Source organism: Paramisgurnus dabryanus, chromosome 13 (assembly GCF_030506205.2).
Source record: "Paramisgurnus dabryanus chromosome 13, PD_genome_1.1, whole genome shotgun sequence".
Classification (NCBI taxonomy): Eukaryota; Metazoa; Chordata; class Actinopteri; order Cypriniformes; family Cobitidae; genus Paramisgurnus; species Paramisgurnus dabryanus.
The window spans coordinates 8134206-8162119 of NC_133349.1; the positions used below are offsets into that span (position 1 = coordinate 8134206).

The 27914-nt window shown below is 37.0% G+C and overlaps 1 protein-coding gene and 1 long non-coding RNA gene across 3 annotated transcripts; one reads left to right on the forward strand and one right to left on the reverse strand.

Moving 5' to 3' along the window:
• Nucleotides 1-1153: 1153 nt before the first annotated feature.
• Nucleotides 1154-27716, forward strand: LOC135789042 (beta-1,4-galactosyltransferase 3). 2 transcript variants are annotated; one of them, XM_065298616.2, is made up of 7 exons: nt 1154-1413; nt 17602-18684; nt 19095-19330; nt 22007-22194; nt 22413-22535; nt 25858-25962; nt 26114-27716. In XM_065298616.2, the coding sequence occupies exons 2-7, from the start codon at nt 18426-18428 to the stop codon at nt 26274-26276; spliced, it is 1074 nt and encodes a 357-aa protein (XP_065154688.1). In that variant the 5' UTR covers nt 1154-1413; nt 17602-18425; the 3' UTR covers nt 26277-27716. The 2 variants fall into 2 exon arrangements, with proteins under 2 accessions (XP_065154688.1, XP_065154689.1); XM_065298617.2 differs by having other exon boundaries at nt 1154-1358.
• LOC135717702 (uncharacterized) lies at nt 11427-12621 on the reverse strand. Its single transcript, XR_012334822.1, has 5 exons — nt 12383-12621; nt 12013-12128; nt 11844-11925; nt 11625-11737; nt 11427-11523 (listed from the first exon to the last, which is right to left on the reverse strand). It is a non-coding gene; the product is annotated as an uncharacterized lncRNA (long non-coding RNA).
• Nucleotides 27717-27914: the final 198 nt, after the last annotated feature.

Consider the following 27914-nt stretch of genomic DNA (forward strand, 5'->3'; position numbering starts at 1 on the left):
GGGTGTTCACAGGCAGAGTCACATTTCCTCTTGGACAACTTAGGGTTATGCAAAATTATTGGTTTAAAAATATTTGCAAAACCAACACTTGTCACGATGCATGTTATTTTAAAGGGCACCTATTATTCAAAATCCACTTTTAAAAGGTGTTTGGACGTAAATGTGTGTTGGCAGTGTGTGAACAAAACCTCCCTACGATGAAAAAAATCCACCCGCTCCTTGTTTTTTAATCCTCATTTAAGGCGGGGTGCATGATTTTTGAAAACACTTTGGAAACGGAGTCAGTCCGAGTACCAAAACACACTTGTAAGGGGCATACTAACCGACATCGTTGCCTGGGTTGCATATGTGTGGGGCAGGTCTATTAAAAGAAGGTCCAGTTTCTATTGGGGTAGGGGCGTGTTTGTTTAGGTGATTTTAAATGTCAACATTGGCCTCATTCACTCTGACTTTAAACCAAAGCAGTCTCATTAGACAAGCTGTTTTGATTCTCATATCAATGTGAGGTCACATTGATTAAGCCCCTCAGACTTACAGTCCTGTATTACCATAGTTTCCACCCTCAGTGAGTTGTAATCTGTCCACTAGATATTATAGTCCCAGACTGTTTTATTCAGATATATTTTAACTGAAAGCGCTCACTGTCTATTTGTAATGAAGTGAGGAGCTGTAGCTCATTTGCATTTAAAGGCAAAGACATTAAAACGGCACATTTTTTGCTCCCACCAAATAATGGCATTTTGGCCACAGTTGTAGTTTTAAATAAACAGTGTGTGCAATTGCAGTAACATTTTAAGTCTATCAGTTGGCAAATAAGCTTTATTACCTGCCAATACTGATAGACAAGCCTGGATTATAATCTTATCTGCAATGTACTGCCAAGTGCCAACTCATCTGCATTGCCAGTGAACTGTGACAGAGGCCTGTAAGGTTTGTTGACAGATTACCCAATGTTAACAGTACAATGATCTAGGACTGTAAAGACTTTTTTTGGTCAGTGATAAAACAATCTTACTAATCTTTTGGTGGGACAGAAGGAATATAATGCCTTTAAACGACTATCATCAACAATATCAAGAAGTCAACAACTTTTATATAAGTTAATTATTAATCGCCTTAACACGGACGTGAACGGCGCAGGGTGTTTACTATCGCGTGGGATGGGAATAAAATCACAGGCAAGAATCATATGCAAAAATGTAACACGTGGACGTGCAAGACCTCAAAGGAGCCCAGTTGGGCGCGCTCACCCAGAGCAACGAGAGCGCGCATCACTTCCTGCGCATGCTGCGCGTTTTCAACTCAGACAGGACGACCGTGAGGGGGGGAGCGAGTCGACGAAGTCCTCAGAAATTGGAGTAAGTAACGGAATATCGCACTTAATAGTCCATCAAACTGCTCGAGTTTAATCGGGTAAGTTTAAACGTCTCCTATCGGGGTGTTTTTGGAACTGTTTTGTTTTATAGCGGTTTATTTCTTCACGTTTTGTGAGTGTTTGAGGAGCCCCAGTTGTGTTAGCCTGCTGTTGCTAACGGCGCTGGTGTTGTAACGGTGGGCGGCTCAGCATCGTTTCCTCCCAAGTTCAGGATTAAAGCAACAGCCCATATTTATGTCCTAACGGATTTTTATATGTTATTTGGACTTTAATGGCTCACTCGGCATCTGTACACACAACCTCAGCAGTGGCAATATGTTATTAAATCTGTGTTTGACGTAAGATCAACAATCACGCCTATATTGTGTTTATCTTTCTAAACAACCATGTCTGCAATGTCCAGTCAGAAAGTAGGATTATATCTGAAACGGATATTTTCCTTGGTTTGCCATTTCTTTGTTATTCTTTGGACTGAACAGCGGTTTTAGTCTCGTGTCTAACTCGTGGAGCAAATGTGATTTGGTAACTAATGGTAACATCTTTCTTTACTCGGCACTGTCTTTTTAGCTTCAGGCTGTTATTTGGTTTCTCAGGGTTGCGCAACATATCACACAACTAAGGGCAGAAGAACGTATTGTGCAGTTCAGTGCTGATTAACATCAATAAATAAGCCCAGAAAAATGCTGCTGCTTATTCTTTCCACAGTCTGTTGAAAGCCGTAACTTACTTGGATTTATTTAACTTACAGCACTGATAATCTTTATTTGGGACAGGTCTATGTCCTCTAAAACCTTTGAAATATCTTAATAACTTTGATTACTATATGAAATAAGGAAGTGTTTTTCAGGATCAGCAGAGAGTACCCTGAGGACTTGTTTTGAACATTTGCAATGCAAATCAGTCATATTTCATAGAAACATTTTACATGCCATACCAACTAATAAGTTGTCTTTGGTTAAACAATTGAATTAATACCAAGGTCTTGCAGAGAATAACAGTGGCTGTTTGAGCACGTCATGAAAGAAAGGAGTCATGATAAAACATGAAAGGAATGAAAGGTCTTTGAAGTGCATTTTGGGAGGAACTGATTTATACTGTAATAGAAACTCTAAGAATTTATGGCCGTTGTCGTTCCTTTAGAAATGGTTGGACTGAAGAGCCAAAAGTTTTCTTTTTAGCTCTGTATGATTTTTTTAAAATTAAGAATATGGTTTCAGCAGATTTATTTTTTATTTTTAGGTTTGAAATTGAGGGGCTCAGATGCAAAAGCCTTTAAATGCCATTAGCTCAAGAACGAGATTATGATATTAAAGGGACACTTCACTTTTTATGAAAATATGCTCATTTTCCAGCTCTCCTAGAGTTAAACATTTGATTATTACCGTTTTGGAAACCATTCAGCCGATTTCCGGGTCTGGCGGTGCCACTTTTAGCATAGCTTAGCATAATTCATTGAATCTGATGATTAGACCATTAGCATTGCGCTCAAAAATAACCAAATATATTTTCCTATTTAAAACTTGATTCTTCTGTAGTTACATTGTGTACTAAGACAGACAGAAAATTAAAAGTTGCGATTTTCTAGGCAGATATGGCTAGGAACTATACTCTCATTCGGGCGTAATAATCAAGGACTTTGCTGCTGTAACATGGCTGCAGCAGGCGTAATGATATTATGCAGTGCCTGAAAATAATCCCCTGCTATCGAAAGTTACCAAGGGGACTATTTTTGCTGAATGGATTACAAAGCGGTAAAAAGCAAATGTTTTGTGGAGTTTCCCCCGTCCCTTTAACTGACTATATGTGAAAACCAGGCTAAAGTCTCAAACTCAAATTCTGAGATAAGGTTTGAGATAAGCATCAAAGTTTGATTACAGGCATTAATTTCACTCATTTCAAACTTTGACATGGTCTTACCCAGTCAATAATAAAGATATTAACAGAATGTTCTTTACGTTATGTAGGATGAATTTAGGTAAAAAGAGTCAATCTAAAAAATTACTTTAGCTGGGCCTTTACAGGCAGGTTTGGATATATTCAGCAAATACTTTCACTTAACTCCACTTAATCCTGGCCTCGGGTCATTCAGAAATTCTGGTTTGTTGGCAAAATAGAGAATCTGATTAAAAAATGCAATTTTTATAAGAACTTGTCAGACCGACGCAATAATAGTTTTAATTTTGATGACTTCAATTCTTTGCTGATATAGATTTAAGTATGAAACTGTGTTTGTTGGGTGCACTGCAGTCTAGCCTGTTTTACGTTAAGCACAGCTATGCATGATAATGAATCGCTTTGTTTTCACAATGGCTTGGCGTTTTTGTTCCCTCAGGATCTTATCGCTTGGATACAGGTCCAAGTAGCAGGTTTTCATCACTAACACCCGGGTCATTGCTGTCCCTGTAGTTTTGTGGTGTACAGGCAGAAAGTAACTGCAATGTGCCAAATTGTCATTGAAATTAGGTGTTTTACATTTTAGACAATTTGGGTCAAATCAGGTATGTCTCTTAATTCTGTTAGTCATTTCATTTCTTTTTATACTAAGTAATGTCATAGATAACTCCGAGGTAATCAGAGTCTTTATCTGATTATTAAAACACATTTGATTTCAGATTAGGGTGACATAACGATTAATAACTAATTATAATATTTACACAAATATTACTTAAATACATAAAGGCCACAGTACAAACATGTGTTAAATGTTTTTGTTTTGCAAAACAAAATTTCAGATTTTGGCTAAATTTGATAAAACTTGGATTTAGTCTAGTATGTGTATATCTTTAATATGTTACTGAAAAGCTCACCTGGTTGGATACATGGCGTCTATCTGTATTTATGTATCAAGGGACTTTATCAACAAGGTGGATGTTTATTCTAGGACTAGCTGGCCCCAGCAGGGATTAGCCTTGTGTACTTGCTGTCGCCATAGGGTGGAAACTGCTGAGATTTTGAAGCTCTGTTTTGATCTTTTCAATGATTCAGGTTTTCTGACCCATTGGCGTAGTAGTTATTAAATATTTATTCACTGAAAAAGTTTGCAACAATAATGGAATGGTACAAACTTGTGTGTTGAAGTGTTGTTATCCATTAATGTTTTGATGACTTTCAGATAAAGCAGATGGTTTTAGTAGTAATTTGTAGTGAAAGATGGTTTAATTTTTAATTTTCACATTCATGCATTATCTAGATTCCTCCTATGTTTACATTCTAAACGTTATAAGGCCTTCATAAGATGAGTAACATAGCGGAAGAACATCAATTCTGCTGAGTTGTTGTAAAACTCAACCATGAGTTGAAACAAACAACCCAGAATTGCATTGAATAAATAACCCAGCATAGGTTTATTTATTAACCCATCAAGGTAGTTGAATTTTGCGTTAAAAACAACCCAGAAGAATATACACAATATTGCCTCTGTTGACTTTTGATAGACTTCTGCATAAATTCAGTAGCAATCCTTAGGGGCCAGTCACACCAATAGCGTTTATGGCAGTTGCAGGCGCCTTTTTTGAATGATATTCTATGGGCAGGGCGCGTTTGCGCGCTGTTTATGCGCGCCGAGCGCCTTGCGGTTTTTTGCCGCCTGCCGCGCACGCGTTTATGAAGGAGCGCTGAGAGCGGAGAAGCGCCTGACGTCATTCGTGTCTTTCCATTGTCCAATCGAATGAGGGGAGAGGCGGGCCTTACGTTGTGGTGAGGGAAGTTAACAGTTGCTTTGAAGAACCGGACACCACTCGCTCACTCTCTCCTGTGTGTTTGTGCACCTCTCACCCTCAAACAAGGTCAGAGCAAGCGTCCTCTTTTTAAAGTTTCTGCTAATATGACAGTTAACAGCAAAAGAGCGCTCACGCTTCAATATTTGATTGACAAGACAGCTGACTCGGTGGTTGCTTAGCAATATGAAAAGCCGCGTCGCACTGCTCTTTTTTTTAAAAAGGCAGTGCGTCGCGCCTTGCGTTTGCAAGCGTTTAAAGCGCTTTTGGTGTGACTGCAGCCTTAGAGTAGATTATTTTTATTTACATGTAAGCTAAATAAATAACCAGTAAATTACCTTAATTCAAATCATGCCTAAAACTACTACATCAAGCTTACGTTGTTGTGTAAAATGAATGTATACAATGTTAGCTGCATATCCTTAAAGGGGGGGTTTAATGGTATTTCAAGCATTCTGACTTATTAACACAGTTATAGAGTTGTTTCCTCATGCTAAACGTAGGCAAAGTGTCAAAAATGCAGTTGGGCGTGTTTCAGAGTATTTCTGTGCCGAATGCACTTCCCCAGGGTTCGTACAAGTTTCGGCTAATTTTTTTCGATTACGGTTCTAACTGACGTTTCAGGAGTTTTCGATACATATCACTTCTTTATATGGGCTTCCGCCGGAAAACTTCCCCCGGAAAACCCCGCCCAGCCGTCAGTCAGCGGGAGACGCTAGAGCTTGCTAACAGCTTATCACGCCACTCAGCTTTGTTTAATTTCAAAAGTCAACAATGGCACAACAAGAAGTGTGTTTTTGGATGTAAGGAGAAGACATCCAGCCTTATGGAAACAATGGATATAGTTTATTATCCGGATTAGCAGCGGAGTTTTGCGTGTGTGTTTGATACGGTGGATTTTCATGACGAGTTACACGTGGTAAGTAAGACTTCTGTCTTATGTTGGAAATAGGCGCGTGTATATTATATAAATGACACGAACATGTAGTGAATCATAAGTTAAAACAGTGTTGTATAGTGTTGCATGACTCGTACTCGCTCCTCCCGTGTTATAACGAAGTACGAAAGTTAGAGCGCGAGAGGGACCCTGTGACGTGATGTCGCCCTTGCAACTTGTTCAGACACAACAAACAGCGCAATGTGCTGCATCGTCAAACGTTTATCACTTTCACATGCTTTTAGGCCTTGGCTTTTAAAATATTTAGGCACAAAAAGACACGTAACAGATTTCAGCTACTCACGCGCTGTTTGAGGAGTTTTGTGTGTGACCAAATCTGAAAGTGCGTCCCCATAAGTTGCATCTCAAGGCTGGCACACACACTGGGTTTATTTTCTTGTCCTTGAACTGTCATATTTACACAAAATTATCTAAAAATGACATGATTATCATTGTAAGCACAGTCTCTTAACCTCTGAATATATATAAACATTTAAAAAACGTGTAACCGTATATTGGGTCTTTGCACTCCTAAAGTGGCAGTATAAACCTAATGCTCTCTGTTTCTAATGTTAATAAAAAATGGACAAAAAATGCATACTCTAAATAATTTTTCTAACTTTAATAAGGATTAATCTATTTTTGTATTATACAGTAAAGATGCACTATTATTTTTATTTAACTTTGTTCAGTTCCTGTAACTACAGACCAACCTGAAAAAACAAACGTGAAACCACCGCAATTTAATCTTTGTTTGTTCTATTGTATTAATTTGTGCTTACTTTACGCCTGGAGGTTGTAGAAAAGTTTTGAGTGGTAAAGAGAGGATTTATTTTGTGTAAATGTATAAATAATATCAAACTGGTAAAACTGAGAGGTTTGGACTTAAATGTTTTTGTTATTATACAGGAAGAAAAGTACCCAAGAAAAGGTGCTGTTGGGTACGGGTAAAAATGTGAACTGCTGCCAACTGTAGTCACTAACTGGTGTTGTTTCACAGTATTATTAAATAAATATTATTGAAAGTTCAATTTTTTGTTGGCTTTATCAACCAGCTTTTGTCTAGATTCGGCATACCATTTCTTGCCCTCAAGTTACATGCAAAATGTTACATAAATGGCCCAGATTTGACCAGGTTGAAGCTATAACAGTCTCATGCAATATTATGGCCCCTTTTCTTGTAGTTTTTTTGTGTGTTTATCATACTTTTTTAATTAGAGTTTCGTCAGGAACCCATTACGCACAAACAGGCAGTCTTTTCATGTGATTCTTTTCTTCTTTATGTATGCAATTAAACAAATTATATCAGGTGTGGCCAACCAATTAAACCTGAGGCAACCTTTTAAAGACTTATTTATTTTTGGTTCTCCACCAATGGGCATTCAAAACGTTTTCTGTGACACGATCTGCATTTTTTAGCCATGTTTAGTACTGTTGGTCATGGTGTTCAGAGCTGCCAGACAGCATGCATTTATAAACGCTGTGGCTTTTACTGATTGTGTCCATTTGAATAATCTTGTAGGCTTTGGCACAAGCTTTTCTGTTTATAGACAGATGTCAGTTGATTGACTGATTGACAAATTGACAGACGACACGGTGTGACAGTAATATGTGGGATTGTTTTTGGTTGACAGTAGGCAGTAGGATTTAGGCTATCCGGTCGAAAACTTAATTTTTTTATTCTACTAATCTAACACATGCAATCCAGATGCCTGGAAACTCCAGCCAGCGTCTCTCTGCCTTCATTCTTCATGCTGACTTGGCTAAGAACTTTTTAAGGTCTGAACTTTTTATTCCGATCCCTTTAAGTCTAAATATAATAGTCGCTTCCTTTTAAAGTGCCGATGTGCCTTTTGTAATTTAAGCATGTTTCTCTGTAATTGTTGGGTAATTTTCCTAAACACATCATTATTGGCTTAAAATGGAGATCTTGCTGTATTTTTCCCAAGCATATCAGAGTTCAGCAAATAATTTTGGTCTGATGACTCAAGGGTTTCATGCCTGCTGACAAACTTTCATATGCTCGGTTGTTAATGTACGTGTTTTATGACATGCAAACTTAGACTAAGATTTGTTTGGGTTTTTTTTGGCTATGTTTTATGATATTTTAAAATTTTGCTGATATACGTTTGTGACAAAGGTGAGTGACATTAACCAACTTGCTGATGTAGATGAGGTTTTGAGATGTAGCTAATATTATAACCTTTTATGAAATATTAACTATTTTGTTGCTAAAATGTCACATCAAAGGATCTTCATTAAAATGCACAAGATGGATTTTTATTGGCCTCTCTGCTTTCGTTTAGCTAAAGATAACCTTACATAATTTTTCTGTTTTCATCTGCTGCACAGCTGAGCAAAGCCACTCGAGTCGCCGTTGGCTACGCAGTGGGAAATCTCTCTGCATTGTCATGTGAATGCACTTTATATTTACTCATTTATTGTGCCTAGCTTGTAGTGTGTTTGTTCGTGCATATGAAGAATGCAATATTAATACCCTCAAGCAGTATATTGTACCATTTACGGCCTTACACATATGGATGTGTAACACTTGCTGCATTGAATATAAAAGATTGTGTGTCTTGGCTCGAGAAGATGAAGGTAGTCATGCCAGCACTGTCCTTTTGAATCCAGAACAGAAATGGGGGAACGTGTGCTTTGGCAAGAGAGGTGAAAGAAACATTGAATACTTGCATCTAAAGCTTTACTTCTCTATCCCATCTTAATAATATTGGATCTCCTTCACTCTTTCCTTACTGTCTTCATGTGGCTTAGTAAATATATTACTTTGTTCCAGCCCAGTGGCCACAGACCCGCTACGCTTGACTCCTACCCAGAAGGCTTTTTGTTTTTCTGGAGTTCCTCCACAAGATTTTTTGAATGGGATTTGTTAAAATATAGTCAGTTTTACCAGAATATGTCAGTATTGCTTTCTAAACATGAGTGCATATTAAGCTTAAATGTATAGATAGTGCTGGGCGATAATTCGATAACGATAATTTTACCGATATAATCTTTTTCGATAAAACGATAAGGACAGTTCGATAAGTGATCGATAATGTTTACGCACTGTGCGTAATGTTGCGCGAGCACTTCCGGATGCGGCACGCGCTCTTGGTTTACAATCACAGTGTCAGTTAGACTTGAAGGAGTGGAAGATGAGGCAAGTTATTCATTTATTAGTAGAGACCTATGATTTTCGCGATGCGGATAACGCGGACGGAATCACGGAATACAAATGCGCGGAAACATTTTCTTGTGTGTAATGTTGGACGCGCAAACAGGGTTCGTCAAACACAGCAGACACAATAGGTGCAGTATACTGTACTTTCTTTCAGTGTCTGCCTTGCGCACGCACACGTCCGCACAGCTTTAAAAGTATATTTACAGGACATTCGCAAATTCAGGAACCTGAGGAAAAGCAGCAGATCCAACACTGCAGTGAATATAGTGTTTGCGTATGTGCGCTCCCACAGCAACATGACACTCTTGACATCCATTTATCAGCGTGTATAGCTCGTATATGTATAACACACGCGTGATCACTGAACTAAGTTTTCTTTCTTGTTTAAGTGAACATAAACAGCTGTTACTCAGTATATTGAAACTTAAAGCAGTCTGTCTTGGGTCTTAAAGTGACAGTAGTCTGCTGCTTTTGTGTCAGAAATGTGTTGATTTCATAACAAATAGATTTACATTTAATACAGATGCATTAAAACAAGATTTTAGTATTTGTCATGTTCTGAATAAAAAATAGTTTAAAACCATTATTAACTGTCTGGTTTTTACAATTTTCATTCAGGAGCAAAAATCTGCCTTTAAATTTGACAGTAGTAAAGATTTGTTATTTATCATGATAATTATCGATATCGACTGATATGGAAAACATTTTCTCGATAATTTTTTGGGTCATATCGCCCAGCCCTATAGATTTACCAGAGCATTGGTCTAAGTTATGTTGTAATGTATATGTACTGGAGACATGTTTTTCCCTGATTGTTCACTGTTGAATTGTCTGCATTCTGATCGCTGATAGTCCGATACATACTGCACAGAAAAAATAGTATCGTAGTACAATCCAATCTGATTTAATTTTTCACATTTAGGTACACCTAATCTTTAATCTTTTGCCAAATGTAAGTTTTCTGGGATGTTAGTTATTTTTAAAGGTATTCACTGAAAAAGTCTACTCACATTTGGAAATGCGATTTCCCGATCTGTTAATGTTTGATCAAGTGTGGTATGTGGTGACTGTTTAAAAAAAATCTTGTGTGCCATAATATGACAGTATAACACAGATGCACTCACAGGCTATTAGTAAAAAAAACCCCGCAATTTTGCTTTTAATGCTCGTACTGATGGGTAAGATTGAGACAAAATGTGTGTTAGTCAGCGCTGGCTCAAACCACATGTGCTGTCTGATATAATTTGACTTTATATATAATATATTTTTTATCATACACTCTCAGAAAAGAAAGGACATAATTGTACCTTTAGTGGTACAATGGCTTATCACTGGGGCTGTACCCTCAAGGGTACAGTTTTTGTACCCTTGGCAGAGGGTACAAATTTGTACCCTTGTGATTTGTACCTTAAGAGACCAGTTTTGTACCTCTGGTGACAATTTTGTACCTTTTATATAACAGTACAAATATGGACCCTTCAAAAAGGGTACAAAATTGGCTTTGACAGGGTACACTCATTGATTATGGTTTTAAAACTTATACATATATCTCAATCTAAGTACTGTAAACTTTAAATTATAAGTGCATATGACTCAAGATATTTGTGTTGGTGTAGCCAATCGTTTAGCGTAAAGGTACATTTTAAACATTAGTATAAAAAAATGATAACAGAAAAGATAAAATACACAGTTTATTGAACAATCATTTATTTTACAAAAGGTTTAGATATAAAACAGAAGTGTGCTGTTCAGTCTAAATTCACAACATTAAAAACTAATATTACATTTACACTTTACTTATGAAATATATCAAGTATTCCTTTATGACTTTAACAGACTGTCCAAACAGGAATATTTTAAAACAAAATCAGTGTGCTGTTCCTTAAACCAAACGACATTTAAACATTTTTAACAGGGCCACATCTGTCCTTGTCAAGCAGTGAGAAACACACAAATATAAATTTTTTCCCTGATAAAACTGTGGTGTACTCACAGCATAATGAGTAAATGAATAGGTCCATATGGAGTAACATTTCTTTAGTTTTTGTTGTGTTAATGACGGGTGGTAGAGGATAGTCATTCAGCCTCCTTAATGGTAAAGATCGAAAACTGCTCTGGGCACGTTCATACTTATCTGTGAGAAAACACAAAAATATGAATACATTTTCCACTGACAGAACTGTGGTATACTCACAACATAAATAAATGTGATGCCTTTAAAGTTTCTAGGTGTGAATGATGGTTGGTCGAAAACAGTCAGCCACCCTCAATGGTAAAGATCCAAACTTGCGCGGGAAACGTTTGTGCTAAACTGTGAGAAAACACACATAAATATGAATACATTTTCCACTTACATAACTGTGGTGTACTCACACAACATAATAAATACATTAATAAATGTGGTAACGTTACCTTTAAAAGGTTTCTGTGTAGATTACTGTTTGGTGGCGAGAAGACAGTCTGTCAGTCAATCTCCCCCCTGACTGAGAGAGATTCAAACTTGCGCTGGAAACGTTTGCACTAAACTGTGAGAAAACACACATAAATATTTATTATTTTTTCACTTAACAGAACTGTGGTGTACTCAAACAACATAATAAATGAATGAATGAATGAACGTGGTAATGTTACCTTTAAAAGGTCTTGAATGACTGTTTGGTTGAGAGCAGACAGACAGACAGACAGACAGACAGTCAGTTAACGTTAGTCCTTACTGAGAGAGAAACACATAAATATGAATTATTTTTCACTTACATAACTGTGGTGTACTCAAACAACATAATAAATGTGGTAACTTTACCTTGTTACCTCTGTGTAACTGACTGTTTGGTGGCGAGTAGACAGTCAGTCAGTCAGTCAGTCAATCTCCCCCCTGACTGAGAGATTCAAACTTGCGCAGGAAACGTTTGCGCTAAACTGTGAGAAAACACACATAAATATGCATTAATTTTCCACTAACAGAACTGTGTTGTACTCACTTAACATAATAAATACATTAATAAATGTGGTAATGCTAGCTTTAAAAGGTCTTGAATGACTGTTTGGTTGAGAGCAGACTTAGTCCTTACTGAGAGAGAAAACACACATAAATATGAATTATTTTTCCACTTACAGAACTGTGGTGTACTCAAACAACATAATAAATAAATTAATAAATGTGGTAACGTTACCTTAAGAAGGTTTCAGGGTAAATTACTGTTTGGTGGCAAGTAGACCGTCTGTCAGTCAATCTCCCCCCTGACTGAGAGATTCAAACTTCCACGGGAAACATTTGTGCTAAACTGTGAGTAAACACACATAAATATAAATTAATTTTCCACTTACAGAACTGTGGTGTACTCAAACAACATAATAAATTAATTAATAAATGTGGTAACGTTACCTGTAAAAGGTTTCTTGGTAAGAGTGTTTGGTGGCCTGTAACGTTATACAGTCTGTCAGTTAACGTTAGTCCTTACTGAGAGAGAAAACACACATAAATATGAATTATTTCTCCACTTACAGAACTGTGTTGTACTCAAACAACATAATAAATACATTAATAAATGTGGTAACGTTACCTTAAAAAGGTTTCTGTATAACTGACTGTTTGGTGGCGAGAAGACAGTCTGTCAGTTAATCTCTCCCCTGACTGACTGAGAGAGATTCAAACTTGCGCGGGAAACGTTTGCCCTAAACTGTGAGAAAACACATAAATATGAATACTTTTTCCACTTACAGAACTGTGGTATACTTAATGCACATTAACCTGCTCATAAAAATGAGTCTGAGGCAATAGTGCTGTGTCAATATCGCGTTGACTCATCATATACAACTTTACACAAATAACCGTAACCGAATCAGTATTAAAATGAAGAGCCACGACAAACAACACATTTTTAAAATTTAAAAATGTTTTAAAGATGATGAATGAGTTTCCAGTGCTTACCTGTTAATGTTCTTATGTGTCTGTCGTCCTCCTGCGCTGCTCTGTGAAACTGACTCCGACCGTGAGATGTGGGGGGATGGGCGCGTGTCAAAATAAAAGCGCGGGTTTTTTTCGGTGTGTGTGAGGGATTTAGTTATTCAGTATTTGTTCAGTTTAAAAAGTGGTTAATCATTTGCAGTTTTTGAGTTCATATCACAGTTTTTATTAAGTGAAATTAACTTTTTTTCATTAAAATGTAAAATTTAAATTTAAAATTAAACACACTGTCAATGAACAGAAGAAAACTAATACTACTTCAATACCCATGTGTCCAACTAAAGGAAACAAAAATTGACACAATAGTTATTTACGTTACTGACCAGATTTACAGCAGTTGTCTAGAACAACAAATAAAAAAAAATGGCAAGAGGCTGTCTCTTAACATTGTACCTTATCCTTTAAAAGAAATGGTACAAATATGTACCTTTTAATGCTTGGGAACAAATATGTACCTTTTTGACCCTCAAAAAGGTATTTTGAGGGCCTATTTCTGACAGTGTATCTGATCTTCCTTCATTATATTATCATTCTTCCTCTCCTATTCGTTCTGTGACTGTCCTTTTCTTTTAGAGAAACAACACAAAATCATTGACTTTTACATTTAGTTATTTAGCATGCCTCTTACATTTGCAAAGGCACTTACAAATTACCAACATCACAAGCAAATACAGCATGTTTTAGAAACAAGCAAATACAGCATGTTTTAGAAACAATATCGATCGTTTCAATGGTTGTTAAATTCTATAGTTTTTACTTAATCCAATGTGTTTTATATAATTTGGGTAGATCTAGGTAATTGAAAGTTAAAGGGGGTAGTTCACCCAAATATAAAAAAATCCTGTCACTATCTACTCACCCACAAACCCGTATAAGTTTTTTATTCTATTGTACACAAAATAAGTCATTTTGATAAATGATGGTCAGCAAACAGTTGATGGTACCCATTGACTACCTTTATCCTACTATGGAAGTCAATGCGCAGTTATTTATCTTATTGGCTGAGTTTTAGTCTTACGATAATATTAAATGTGAAATGTAATGATCTCTCTGATATTGAAGCTGAGGTTGTGATGCGGTCAGCTGTCACTTTGCGACTCATTCTCACTTGTCACTGTAACCCAAGCACACTAACCAGACAGATGACACATACAGCTATGTGTTAGGGCGCACTCACGCTATCCAAAGCAAACGGCACCCAGGCGCGTTTGACCTCCAAAGCCTGGTTCGTTTGACTAGTGTGTGATTGCTCTGTATCACGCCCTAGCCGGCTTGCAGAAGTGGGCTCGAATGCGGTTCACTTGGGCTCAGGTGTGGAACGCGCAATGTGTTTGCAAATCCCGCCAGGGCGCGATTCAAAAGGAGAGACGTCAATTGCGCGACTACTCACCTTCATCGTAAAAACTTTCTGATGTTCCAGTGTTGAGAGCGCTTTACTTCCTGCTTTGTTCAAAACAATCGCATCCTAATGACGAAAGTGCACCTTGGCTCGGATTGATAAAAGTACAGTGTGAGGCTGCATCTGAAACCGCCTACTTCCATACTATATAGTAGGCAAAAAGCACTAGGCGCACAGCAACTCGAGAGAAACAGCAAGGGTATGTTCAGAATTGTAAGTACTGTACTTTCAAATAATGGAGTAGTCAGGGAGGAAGTTTGTTAAAGTCTGCTTTGTTTAAAGTGGGATATGAGAGTGTCTCATTGTTTTTAAAAACTGGAGTTATCACAGCACATGTTTGTAAAGAGTGACATTTTATTCCAGATCAAAATGGATGTTATTGGTATTTATTTGTGTGCATGTTGGTATGTTAATGTTTAAATTCAAATAAATTATTGTTTTGAAAGGCAGTAAAAGAATGATTATGAGTTCCATCAAGGGCGGTATATCTAGTTTTGGTAATATTATAACTCCGTAGTATTTTTTCCCAACATGATATGGGATGAAACAATACCGCCTACTTTGCAACAGAAGCTATGCCAGAAATGTACACTGAGGTCAGACGTGTGCTTTCCAAACAACTTGCATGTTGTGCAGTTATATTTTCAAACAGGAAGAAAAACCCTGTTTTTCAATTTCATTTTCATCATCATATCGGTTTTACTTAAGGTGTTTGTGACCTTTTTGTATAAGGCTTCGACTTGAATGTAAGCATTTATCTTTTAATTTGTAAACCTGACTAAAGTCTTTTTTTTCATATTTACGTTTTTTTTATCATTCTAGAGAACATTTGGTGAAAAATCACCTTCATATCTTTAATACTGCTAGTCTTGTAATTATCAAAGTTAATCCCCTAATGGTGCATTCACACCAGCCGCAGTAAAGGCAGCAAAAATGTGCTATTTGCGCGTAGTTGAACGCTTGAACATTTTGAGATTACTCCCTTCATTCGCACGTGAATTTCTAGTCATTCGAGACATTCACGCAGAAATTTGCGTCATGGGAGGGGCTTCTGCGACTCCGCTCGCTTCCTGCAATCACAACACTTACTACAGCAAGGTCCTGATTGGTTAACGCGGCACTGAAATCCGCCAAAGTTCAGATTTTTCAACTCGCGCATTTCTGGTGGCAACGCCCAGTTCTGCAGGATGCCTATTCGCGTCTTTGCATTGATGTAACATCACTTGCGCTTACCGCCTCTACTGCGTCTGGTGTGAACCCTGCATTAGAGTTCAATCCCCTTAGAGAGAAATTTAAATGCCGTTTTAGCTGACAAGAAAATACTTTGACTGTCAAAAGTAAATAAACCTGTTTTGCTTTAAATTGACAAAAATGCAATCTATGAACTCTCACCTCTTCAGTAAGGTTTATTTTCACATTTGCACTATAATCTGTTTATCATATAAATGTTAATGTATTAACTAAAATTAACAAACAAAAAGCAATACTTGTTTATCTTTTTTACTGTTATACAACGGTATTATAATACAACATTTGATTTTAATTAGTAAACTATTAGAAAATATTGTAATGAATATTACATCAATAAATGCTGTAGAGTATATTTTACTGTTGACCATTTTATGGATCATTAACTAGATAGTAGTTTATTTTAAAGGCCTGAAGAAAAACACAAATATTTCCTAAAGTGTGATAGGCCTTTTTCTGTTATAGCATCAGACAGAAGCTGCGGAAAATAAATCTGCTAGTCATGTTAAAAATTTGAGTGACAATTTTTTGTTGCCTTTTTATATTTTTCTTATAATAAAATAATAAAAAAGGCCTTAATGTTGGGGCAGATTTCCCCTGTGGCACCTAAAACAGTATTGTATACCATGCCCGTCTAGTATCAAAGTTCCAGTATCGTGACAACACTAATACTGACTGACCCATGTCAAAGATTTGATGAATTTCATTCTCAGAAAATCATGTTTTTGAGAATTTCCAATTTAAAAACAAGCTTGCATTTAATTGTTGAAGTATTATTGAAGGCTTAGTTTTTAATCTGTAATTTACAACAATAATAATCACAAATATTTTACATGTTTTTTTTTGGCTTACGAGTACTTGGACGTTCTAAATCTTAAAATTACACTTTAGGCGGGGTCACATATTTGTCTTTAGGATTATGTTTGCGGTGAAGTTGGTAAGGAATATTTATCAGTAACATGAGAAGGATTCATTTAAATCAGATTAGTAATCAGAGACTAGATGATCACAATAGTGAAAGATTCAGCTGACCAAGCTACTCCACACGTCATGGCTTTGTTACCTCTATGATCTCTGCTCTGTTCTGTAGATCAGGATTATCAGCCTGAAAGGTGGATTTAATGAGCTTTAATTGATTCGTAAGAACAGATCCACCAGACGTGTCAAGCAGATTAAGAGAAGCCGGTCTGAAGCAGCCAGCCATCCTGCTGGCGGTACAGAATTCCCAGCTGTGCCGATGTGGCTTTTGGGAAAGAAATCATGCTTTGGTTTTAGAGTTCCTGCTGAGGGTGTTTGCCTCCTTTATGACGGACAAGGCCTGGTTCTGGGATGTCAGCCATATTGGAACTAAGTGCAGGCTTTTTTCATCAAAACACATTTTAAAGACACAGTAAACTGAGTAACGCAAGCTGGTAGTTTTGGCTGTAACAAAATGTTTTTGTGCTACACCTGGCAATTAACGGCATTGAAGCGTTTAACTTAATTACTATAATTTTTTTCCTTCAGTTTGTTTCACCCTCACAACCAGTTTCAATGTATATTTTTTGTGCAAAAAACTTTAAAACTGTTCTGCTTTTCGAAATGGATAAAATATGTTACTCACAACAGATGTGTTTTTTTCTTACAAAAGACTAAATGGCTTTGATTTAAACCGTGTCTTTTGACTGTCAGCGTGTTTATATATCAGTTGCAGACATTACTGAGGCAAATAACTACTTGACTTTGGTAAAAAGCCATTTTTCTGGGTCATACCTCATGCCTTTCTGTTTGTTTTTCAGGCATGGACTCCTGCTATTGGACCAGGTGGTGATGGACCCTCCCCCTGCGCGAAGACAATAGCTGGGAATGTTGGATTTCGTCCCTCCCACCCTTTGTTTGCCCCCAAACGTATTCAGGATTCTTACAAATACGCACGTTTTCTCTGGCTCACACTAACACAATACGTTGCTCTTGCCCGCTCCAGCCCCCACAAGCTATGGCATGCCCGACTTCATAGGGGCCATGAAGCTTTCCCGGGACCTTTCGTAACCGCTACTGTCGAGGACCCTTGAGAGACACACAATCGGGTTCCTCCTATCTGTCAGATCAGACACAGCTTCCCAGTGTCCGTAGGTTTGGTGGAGCTTGTCGAAAGCTCAGTAGATCATCGAATCATGAAAACACCTGAGGACCACTGGGAGTTTCCATTCAGAGTTGTTTATTAAGACTCCAGATAAGCAAAGTGATTCAAATTTAATCAGCACTAGGTGTCCCTCCTCCTTGGGTGTTTCATCAGTTCACACGCAAAGTGCCTTCATCCAACTGTTGTTAACGCTACAGATATCTACAGATCCATCTCTGCCAAACCTTGGAAATATTTGTTTACACCATCAAACCTCCTGAGGCATTTATTTCTTCTGGAGTTTACAAGTCATATCAAAGGCTCGTTTTTTTTCTTCTGTTTGCATGTTTCCACATGTTGGTGTTAAAGCCCGAAGTACCTACACGCAAGGAATGAGACCACCATAGAGTCGAGTTCCTCGCTCATATCAAACCTAAACTCATTTGGACTGCTTCTCAGACTTAATTGAGTGACAGAATCGAGTAACAGAATCCGTACACCATGTTCACGCTGCAGTCCAAATGGCGCTATCTGATCATGCTCTTGGGCGTCCAGTTGGTGGTCATGGCAATTCTCTCCAGAGAGGGATACCAGAAACGGGTATCGTATTTTTTTCGAATTTTTCGTAAGCCCGATTCTACAGCAGGACATGGGGGCGGTGGGCGGAACCAGACGGATGTCTATGCTAACCTCTCCCTTTTAGGTCCCACTCTGAATAAAGAGGACATGCCCTTCTGCCCTAAAAAGTCCCCTCTGATTGGTGAGTTGATGGTGTGATTCAGGTTGCTGATATCTCTATAGTAGTCTCTATAGTAGTCTCATTTTTAGGAGTCTTACTAGTAAATCCAAATATATATATTAGCCTAGGGGGTAAAGGTATTAGCATATGAAAATTCTGTAAATAACCATAAACGGAAGTAACAGAAACCAAAAGTGACCGTAACAGAAGACGCTGCAAAGCTGATACCACTCAAATGATGAAGAAATGAACATAGCAGTAAATGTAAAGCAAAAATGGTGGATGTAGACCTGCTGCAGATACAACACATCCCCTTGTATTTCTAAAGGTGTGCAAATCTGAAAAAAAAATCACTTAGTTCAACTAACCACTATCAGACAATTAGTTAATAGTTGTGACAGCCCTGTTTACGACTCTCTTTAAACAATCAGGTGGACCAATCCACGTCACTTTTCCTTCCGGGCTCACGCTTGCCGAGGTGGAGAAAAAGAATCCACTTGTGATTCGAGGGGGCCGCTATAGACCTCCAAACTGTGAAGCCCGTCACCGGACCGCCATAATCATTCCCCACAGAAACAGGGAGCACCACCTAAAGTTTCTACTCTACTACCTACATCCCTTCCTTCAGCGTCAACAGCTCAATTATGGCATCTATGTCATTCATCAGGTGGGTCTCTTTCATTTGCATGGATATGACAGAGTCCCTTACTGCTGTGTGCTAAATTCTATTTGGTGACTGTTAATTATAGACCCGACCGTGCCTTCACAGGTTGTACAAAGATGTATTTGTTGCTTGGTTACTCGAATATGAAGCTGTGATATTACTCAACTCAATTGTGCCTCCTGGTTAGACAATGCTTCATTGTAAGCACTTGATCCTGTTATAGGTGTCAGTCTGCATTCAAACCTATACCGCTCGCTCTGAAAGGTCACTCGCAGATCATCAGCTTATCTCTTACTTTATTAAAAAGAGTGGAAATGATCCTTTTGTTTTACAGAGAAATACAGGATTGTCCTAGATTCAACTGGTTTCACCTTGTTATATTCCCTAGATGTATTATTAACAAGGTTAATATCGGTCTTATGTAGGATGGTAGTTGTTCAAAATAAAATTGTTACAGTTGATGCAACTGAATTGCAATAAAATATACATAACTATATTTTCAATGGTGTATTAAGATCTTACGAAATGAACTATATTGTTTTTATTACCTTAGAATGAGCTGTTTTGGTTTCATAGGTAATCTATGTGGTGTTTTTTTGCTTGTTATATAAATACGTTTAAAGAACTTTGTTGTTATTTATTCTTAGCGGAGTTTACCGGAAGTTCTGTGTGGACTACGATAGCCGCTTGTTTATGTTGTTACTGCTGAAACCGTCTATAGTAGCCATAAAATGACAAACTGCTCTACAGAGCGTGTTTTTTCACTACGTTGTCTCGAGTTACATTACTACATGTTTGTTCTGTGGCCACTACTGTAGCTTTTCTATGCGAAAGAGTGCGTATGTCTTCTCAGACCCTCACGTAGCGCAAAGCACTTTTCCATGTCAAAGACCGTTTTATAAATATATACTTTGTCATGGATTTTTGCTTACGCACACTTTACCACTATATCTGTGCGTATGCACATTTTATAAATGAGGCCCTGGGTGTCCTTCTCACTTTAGACTGTGCATGATGCACCTTGGCTGTAGTCGTTACTGTGGGTTCACATCAGCCACGTTTGAGGCGTCAAATTCGCGTCTACCGCTTCTAGTTTGTCGCTTGAACATTTTGAGTTTACTTGCTTCATTTGCACATGAAATTCTAGTTATCGAGACCTTCACGCGGAAATTCGAGTCATGGCTTCTGCGACTCCGCGGCTTTCTGTAATCATGTCACTAATCAGCAAGCTCCTGATTGGTTAACGCGGTGCGTTTTTCCGCTTAAGTTAAGAATTTCTACTCTCGCGTTTCCCGTGGCTACGCTCAATTCGTGCCATTCGCACAAACGAGCGTCAACGCGTCTTCACAATCACTCACGCTTGGCGCCTCTACCGCGACCGGTCTGAACACAGCATTATGGTTTCATCTTTCATCAGATCGCTTTCTGATTGGGTATTGTTTAATTCCAATTGTCATAAGGGGAAACATGCCCATATTTAGCTAAATTATCTTTTGGTGTGTACTGGGCTTTAGATGCAGTTCGCAATCTCACCACTAGATGCTGCTAAAATTTACACAGTGACTTTTAGATTGCACAAATTAAATATGCGTTCATTGGAAATGGGTAAAATTTTGCAAGAACTCTCATATATCGCAAAAAAGGTCATCTGATGTGCGTAAAAGTCACATGATATTTCTTTAAAAATGCAAAATCATACTATAACCTCCCAGAAACACCTTATAAGTTGGTGGGTGTGAAATACGTAAATCTACCCAAATCATGATTTTTAGAAGACTTATCGCGAAAATTATGTTTTATTCACGTAACATTGGTTAATGGAATCGCTGTTATTTTTTTATTTTTTTTGTGCAGATCTGTAATGAAAACCAGGCTGCAGAATATGTATGTTTCAGTGAATCGACTTAAATTCCATGCAAAACATGTCTTGTAAACATTTTTATGTATACAAATATTTAGTACAAAATTAGCATGAACATTATTTATGTTCTAATTTAATATGCTGGTAGATTTAATTGTGATTTTCTTAAAGGTCCCGTTCTTTCTGTGTTTTTGAAGCTTTGATTGTGTTTACAGTGCGCAATATAACATGTTCATGTTTCACGTGTAAAAAAGCACATTATTTTTCACACAATTTTATTTCTCTCTATAGCTCGGTTTGTAATACAATATTTAATCTCAAATCAATCCAGTTACTTATGTAGTTTGTAGCCTTGTAATAAGTGAGATCATGTACGGTCATAAAACCCTGCATCCCTCAGCTTCATGCTGGAGTTCAAATCGCCCATTTTGTTTTGCCGTATCAACCTGCCGACTGTATTATCCTTTAAAGATCTCGCCGTATACAAAGACGTATCACAAAGAAACAGAACGTGGACTTTGAAACACTGGATTATCAGAAGAAAATCATCTCCATGTTTATGTTCGGGACTTTGACATTGCCATCACATGGCAAGAGGGCAAGGATTAGACTATAATCCCCATTAATCTGCTCTCTGATTCCTGACCACCTTATATATTCAGTCTATTTTTATGAGCGCTGCATACACAATAGTGGACTGCACTACTGAGTCTCATTGCTTTTTGTATTGGAATTTATTTATTTGTTACATACACTACACAAAAGCACAAATCTTTATTAATAATTTTTTTTTAAATCGGATCAATGTTTCTTTGCAGGCTGGGAATTACACCTTTAACCGAGCAAAGCTGATGAATGTTGGTTTTCGTGAAGCCATGAGGGAAGAAGACTGGGACTGCCTCTTCTTCCACGATGTGGATCTCATTCCAGAAGACGACCGCAATACTTATGTTTGCGACAGTCATCCTAAACATGCCGCCATTGCCATGGACAAATTTGGCTACAAGTTAGTAATTTACATTTTTAAGCACTTAGCTTATCTCCAATGCATTCAATGTTTGCCTTTGTTTGTTTGGTTGGATATCGCAACCCTGACATTGGTGCAGCAGGCGCCATCCTTAACCACTCCAGCTATAGGAACTCGATATTCATTAGATTTTCTTGCATATATTTGCAAGTTGAAAAGATACAAGAACTTAACATTCATTATTGTTTCCAACTCAGGTTGCCTTACAAGATGTATTTTGGAGGAGTGTCAGCGCTGACCCCCAATCAGTACCTCAAGATGAACGGTTTTCCAAACAACTACTGGGGTTGGGGTGGCGAAGACGACGACATTGGAATCCGGTAAGTGTGTTTGTGTGTCTTTTTGTGCGTATTAGCGCAGAGGGGTTGAGTGTGCGTGCGTTAGGGAGATCCTTTGTTTTGCGTGTATAGATGAGGCTTCTGTGTGGGAGGGGCTTTTCTCTTGTGATGGTGCTGGATGTGTACCAACTATCTGTCTTTGAACAAAAGGTGATGCTCAAAGCTTGATTGTTCGTAGTGTCCACATCTGCCGGTGAGATTAATGTTTGTTTAGAATAATATATTATGGACAGATCTGTGGTGTAGCGCACATGATGGGATTCATAGAGTTGTGGTGCTCATTTGAGCCACAGCTAGGATTTTGTGATATATTCTGTGCCTTAAAGAGTAAACAAAAAATTGTCTTTTGACAGCATAGATAATAATTTATTAAGAAATTTGTTGTCAAAGTTGCAGATTAAGGGGTATCGCGTCTTTTGCGCGCTGAAGTTCGTTGTTTCAAATGTTGTAATGGAAGCCACGCGGTCGCGATGTGCATGCGGTGCGACACAGTCGTTTTTTTCAGGCGCGTATGCACCGCATCAAGTTAAAAACATTTCAACTTTTCAGAATGCTGCAAGTGCGCTGCAGGTCATGTAACAAGAAACTACCCGCCTAGGTTTTAGGCGCGATGTGAGCCTAATAAGTTTAGGCTCCTAATAAAATAAATTTATTAATCTGTGGCTAAATTTATACACCAGCACATTCCTGTAGACATAAAGGTGTGGTTTCCTAGATAGGGATTAGGCTTGTCCTAGACTAAAATAAATGTAAGAGCTGTCCAAAATGAAAACAACTTGCACTGACATATCTTAAAATACATCAGTGCCCTATGTTTTGCTTTAAAATGCACACAAGTAATGTTTTTAGTAAGGCATGTTTGTGAAAACTAGTTATACTTCCTAATTAAACTAAGGCCTAGTCCTGGTTTAAGATAATCCCTGTCTGGGAAACCACCCCTACATTTTTTGTTTATTATTATGTTTATATTTAAACATGTTTTACTATTTAAAAGCTGCACAAACTTTTTTATTTAAGGCTTAGAATATCAAAATCAAATCACTTCTACACGTGAATACCCTAAATGAGTGCCTTATTTAGCTTTATTACACGGCTCTCTGGAACGTTTAATTCTGATTGTTCAGTTGAGACATTTGCAGGTTCGTTCTTTTCAAATAATAACCGCTCCAAAATAATAACGCATAGCCGGACTACTTGCACGAGTAAAATCGCTCCGCGCCAATAAAGATCAATAAAGATTACTGTCTGTTTGGCGCCATCTTGTGACAAACCCTAGACAACCACGACAAGACACAGAGAGCTTACTGAGACTGAACTTGACAAAATAGAGCATGACAGCTACGAAGCCAACACACAAAAAAATACAGAATGGGCATTAAAACTTCTCAAAGACTAGTTAAAGAGAAAAAAATGGAGACAGACAAGTATGAAGAAGATATTAATAAGGATCTTAATAAGGTAAGGATCTTAATAAGGTATTACGATCATTTTATGCATCTGTGCAAAGTTTCGGGGAAGGATAAAAATGTTAATTTAAAACAAATATGCCAATAAAATGTTTCAAATTCATATTCATGTCCAGTTTTTTTTCTTATGTGGCGAGTAGCCGTGTAATAAGCGGGATAATGTAGAGGCAGCCGGTAGTTATTGGGAAATAAGCCCCTTCAGTGTGATACAAGACCCTCCGCTTCGCGTCGGGTCCTGATCACACTGTCGGGGCTTATTTCCCAATAACTACCCGCTGCCTCTACATTATCCCTTACATAATAATTCTAATTAAATAAATATTTCGATTTTAAGCCGATTAATAAAAAAGCCTGAATAATCAAAAACAAAGTAAAATAAATAAATTGCTTGATTAATTGAAAAATAATTGCTTTATTAATAATAAAAATTAAATAAAAGAATACAAAAATGCATAAATAAATTGCCTGATTAATTGAAAATTAATTGCTGATTAATAATAAAAATAAATGAATAAATAAACAAAAATGTATAAATAAATTGCCTGATTAATCGAAAAATAATTGCCTGATTTATAATAAAAATAAATGAATAAATAAACAAAAATTTATAAATAAATTGCCTGATTAATCGAAAAATAATTGCCTGATTAATAAATAAAATAAATGAATAAATAAACAAAAATTTATAAATAAATTGCCTGATTAATCGAAAAATAATTGCCTGATTTATAATAAAAATAAATGAATAAATAAACAAAAATGTATGAATAAATAAACAAAAATGTATAAATAAATTGCCTGATTAATCGAAAAATAGATGCCTGATTAATAATAAAAATAAATGAATAAATAAACAAAAATGTATAAATAAATTGCCCGATTAATTGAAAAATAGATGCCTGATTAATAATAAAAATAAATTAATAAATAAACAAAAATGTATTAATAAATTGCCTAATTATTGAAAAATAGTTGCTTGATTAATAATAAAAATAAATAAATAAATAAACAAATTAATAATATTAATAATAAAAATAAATAAACAAAAATGTATAAATAAATTGCCTGATTAATCGAAAAATAGATGCCTGATTAATAATAAAAATAAATGAATAAAATAAACAAAATTGTATAAATAAATTGCCCGATTAATTGAAAAATAGATGCCTGATTAATAATAAAAATAAATGAATAAATAAACAAAAATGTATAAATAAATTGCCTAATTATTGAAAAATATTTGCTTGATTAATAATAAAAATAAATGAATAAATAAACAAATTAACAATATTAATAATAAAAATAAATAAATAAATAAACAAAAATGTATAAATAAATTGCCCGATTAATTGAAAAATAGATGCCTGATTAATAATAAAAATAAATGAATAAATAAACAAAAATGTATAAATAAATTGCCTAATTAATCAAAAAATAGTTGCTTGATTAATAATAAAAATAAATGAATAAATAAACAAATTAATAATATTAATAAAAAAATAAATTAATAAATAAAAACCTGTATAAATAAACAATAATTGCCTGATTAATCAATTATGAAAATAATCGTTAGTTGCAGCCCTACATTCCTGCATGTTTGCCTTGCTCTCCTCCTCCTGTGGCCTTATGTGAAAGCAGGTTGTTACCGGCTGCGCACTTTAGAGTCCCAGCAGATGTCATCTGGGTGATGTCCGCATGCTATATCATGAATACCGAGTACTGCTTTGTGTGTGCTTTGTTAACAGGAAGGTACGCACATTTGGATGCAGGGACTGTCCCGCTTGTCTTCAACAATGTCTAACTATTCTCTCTTCTCCCATTCTCCTCTTCTTTCCCAGCGTGTCTCTTGGAGGAATGCTGATCAGTCGTCCATCTGTAAAAGTGGGCCGATATAAGATGATCAAACACAAACATGACAAAGGCAATGAAGTGAATCCAAAAAGGTACTGTACTTGTTCTGTAATCCCACTTGCGTCGGTCAGAAATCTGCCTATTAAGCTTAAACGTGTACTATTAACCTTTTAATAAAATGATGCCATCACCTAGTACTTCCCTTGTAAGATTTTTACAACAAAGCTATTTGCTTTCACGCAGGTTTAACATGTTGGCAAAGACCCGCCATACATGGAAACAGGACGGCATGAATACGGTGGAGTACGAGATCGTGTCTCGGGACTATCAACCGCTTTACACCAACATTACCGTCAACATCGGCACGGAGGCGGGCCTGCATCCGCAAAATAAATCTGCATCCTAGTATCCCAGAGACTTGAAAGAAACTGCCTAAAAAACGCTTTCCTCGCTTGCACGCGGCCAGTGAATCAAACAGGATCTCATGCCTTTAACCGCACCAGACTTTCCTCGTAACGGTGGTGCCACAGCTTCGGTCTCATGATTGTCCTCTCTCTCTCCCTTTCTCCAAAGTTTGACATTTTTCTCTCACTGGTTCACTTTATTAGTCAGGACCCTGTCAACCGGACGGATGCGTTCCTGACGGACAGACTTTTCATATATCCTCCATGCCCGAGGGCGTCTTTATAAACCTCTGTTGCCTTAGAATCAAGCTGCACTCTCTTTTACATTTGTTTCATGATGACTGAAGCGTCGGGTCGGCCAAGTCCTACACCTGGAGATGGGTAAAATCGCTTTCTGACACGTGTCGGAAATGAAGCGGGCCAACGTACAGCATACGCAACATTGTTTGCCGCACTACTCTGTGAGTCTGGTGCGTTTTCTGTTTGGTAAATTAGTATCTTTGATTATGTACTGTAATGTTAGCCGGGTGGGCGGAGCGATATTTTGAGTGACTCGATCAAATCTGGTCTCTTTCTTCGTAATAACCACTTTCATACGCTATTATCTTTCCAAATTGCCTTTGGTTCTCTTAGTTTATCATTGGCTTTATAATTATTCACGACATTGTATTTTATCTGCATGAGTTTTCTTTTTGTTTAATGATTTACTGGATTTTGTTGTGTTTTTTTGCTCTGTTAGAGATAGGCATGATGAATGTATCCATTACTCAGTTTGATAGGATGCAAAGTCAATGAAAAACGCATTGTGTGTGTGTGTGTGTGTGTCAGAAACCGTTTAGTTGGTTTTATAACAATCGCAAACTTCAAGAGCTTGGAAAGGTTATAGATCCAGAACACTCCAAATATGCCAGCTTAAAGGGGTGGGTAGTTCACCCTAAAATAAAAATTTTATTCATCAAGTTGTTTCAAACCTATATATGATTTTGTAAGCAAGCAGAAAACGAGCACATTGACTTTCATAATAGTAAAAGCAAATTGTATGGAAATCAATGGTGCTCAGACACTTTGGTTACACACATTGCCCAAAATATGTATACAAATGTCAGCCAAGTCTCACGAAATTTCGTTATATAGTCACGTATTTTTTTTATTTTTTTTTTCGTGCTATTATCACGAAATTTCGTGTTTTTTCGTGATCGTATAATGAATTCCTGTTTTCGTGTGATTATCACGCATTGGTTACTCGACTGTTTTGTCCTATTTTCTTACCATTGTCGCTTCGGTTTAGGGTTAGATTTACATAAAATGACATCCCTAACCAAACCCAACTCTAACCCTAACGCCAGGTGACATATAAAAAAATAAATCAGAAAAAATAGATCAATATATATAAAGTGACATTCTAATGCAAGCACCAAATCTAACCCTAAACCGAAGCGACAATGGTTTAAAAATAGGACAAAACAGTCGAGTAACCAATACGTGATAATCACACGAAAACGGGAATTCGTTATACGATCACGAAAAACAGGAAATTTCGTGATAATAACACGAAAAAAGAATAAAAAAAATACGTGACTATCACGAAACTTTGTGAGACTGGGTAGACAAATGTATACAGGACTGTAACAACTTTAGGG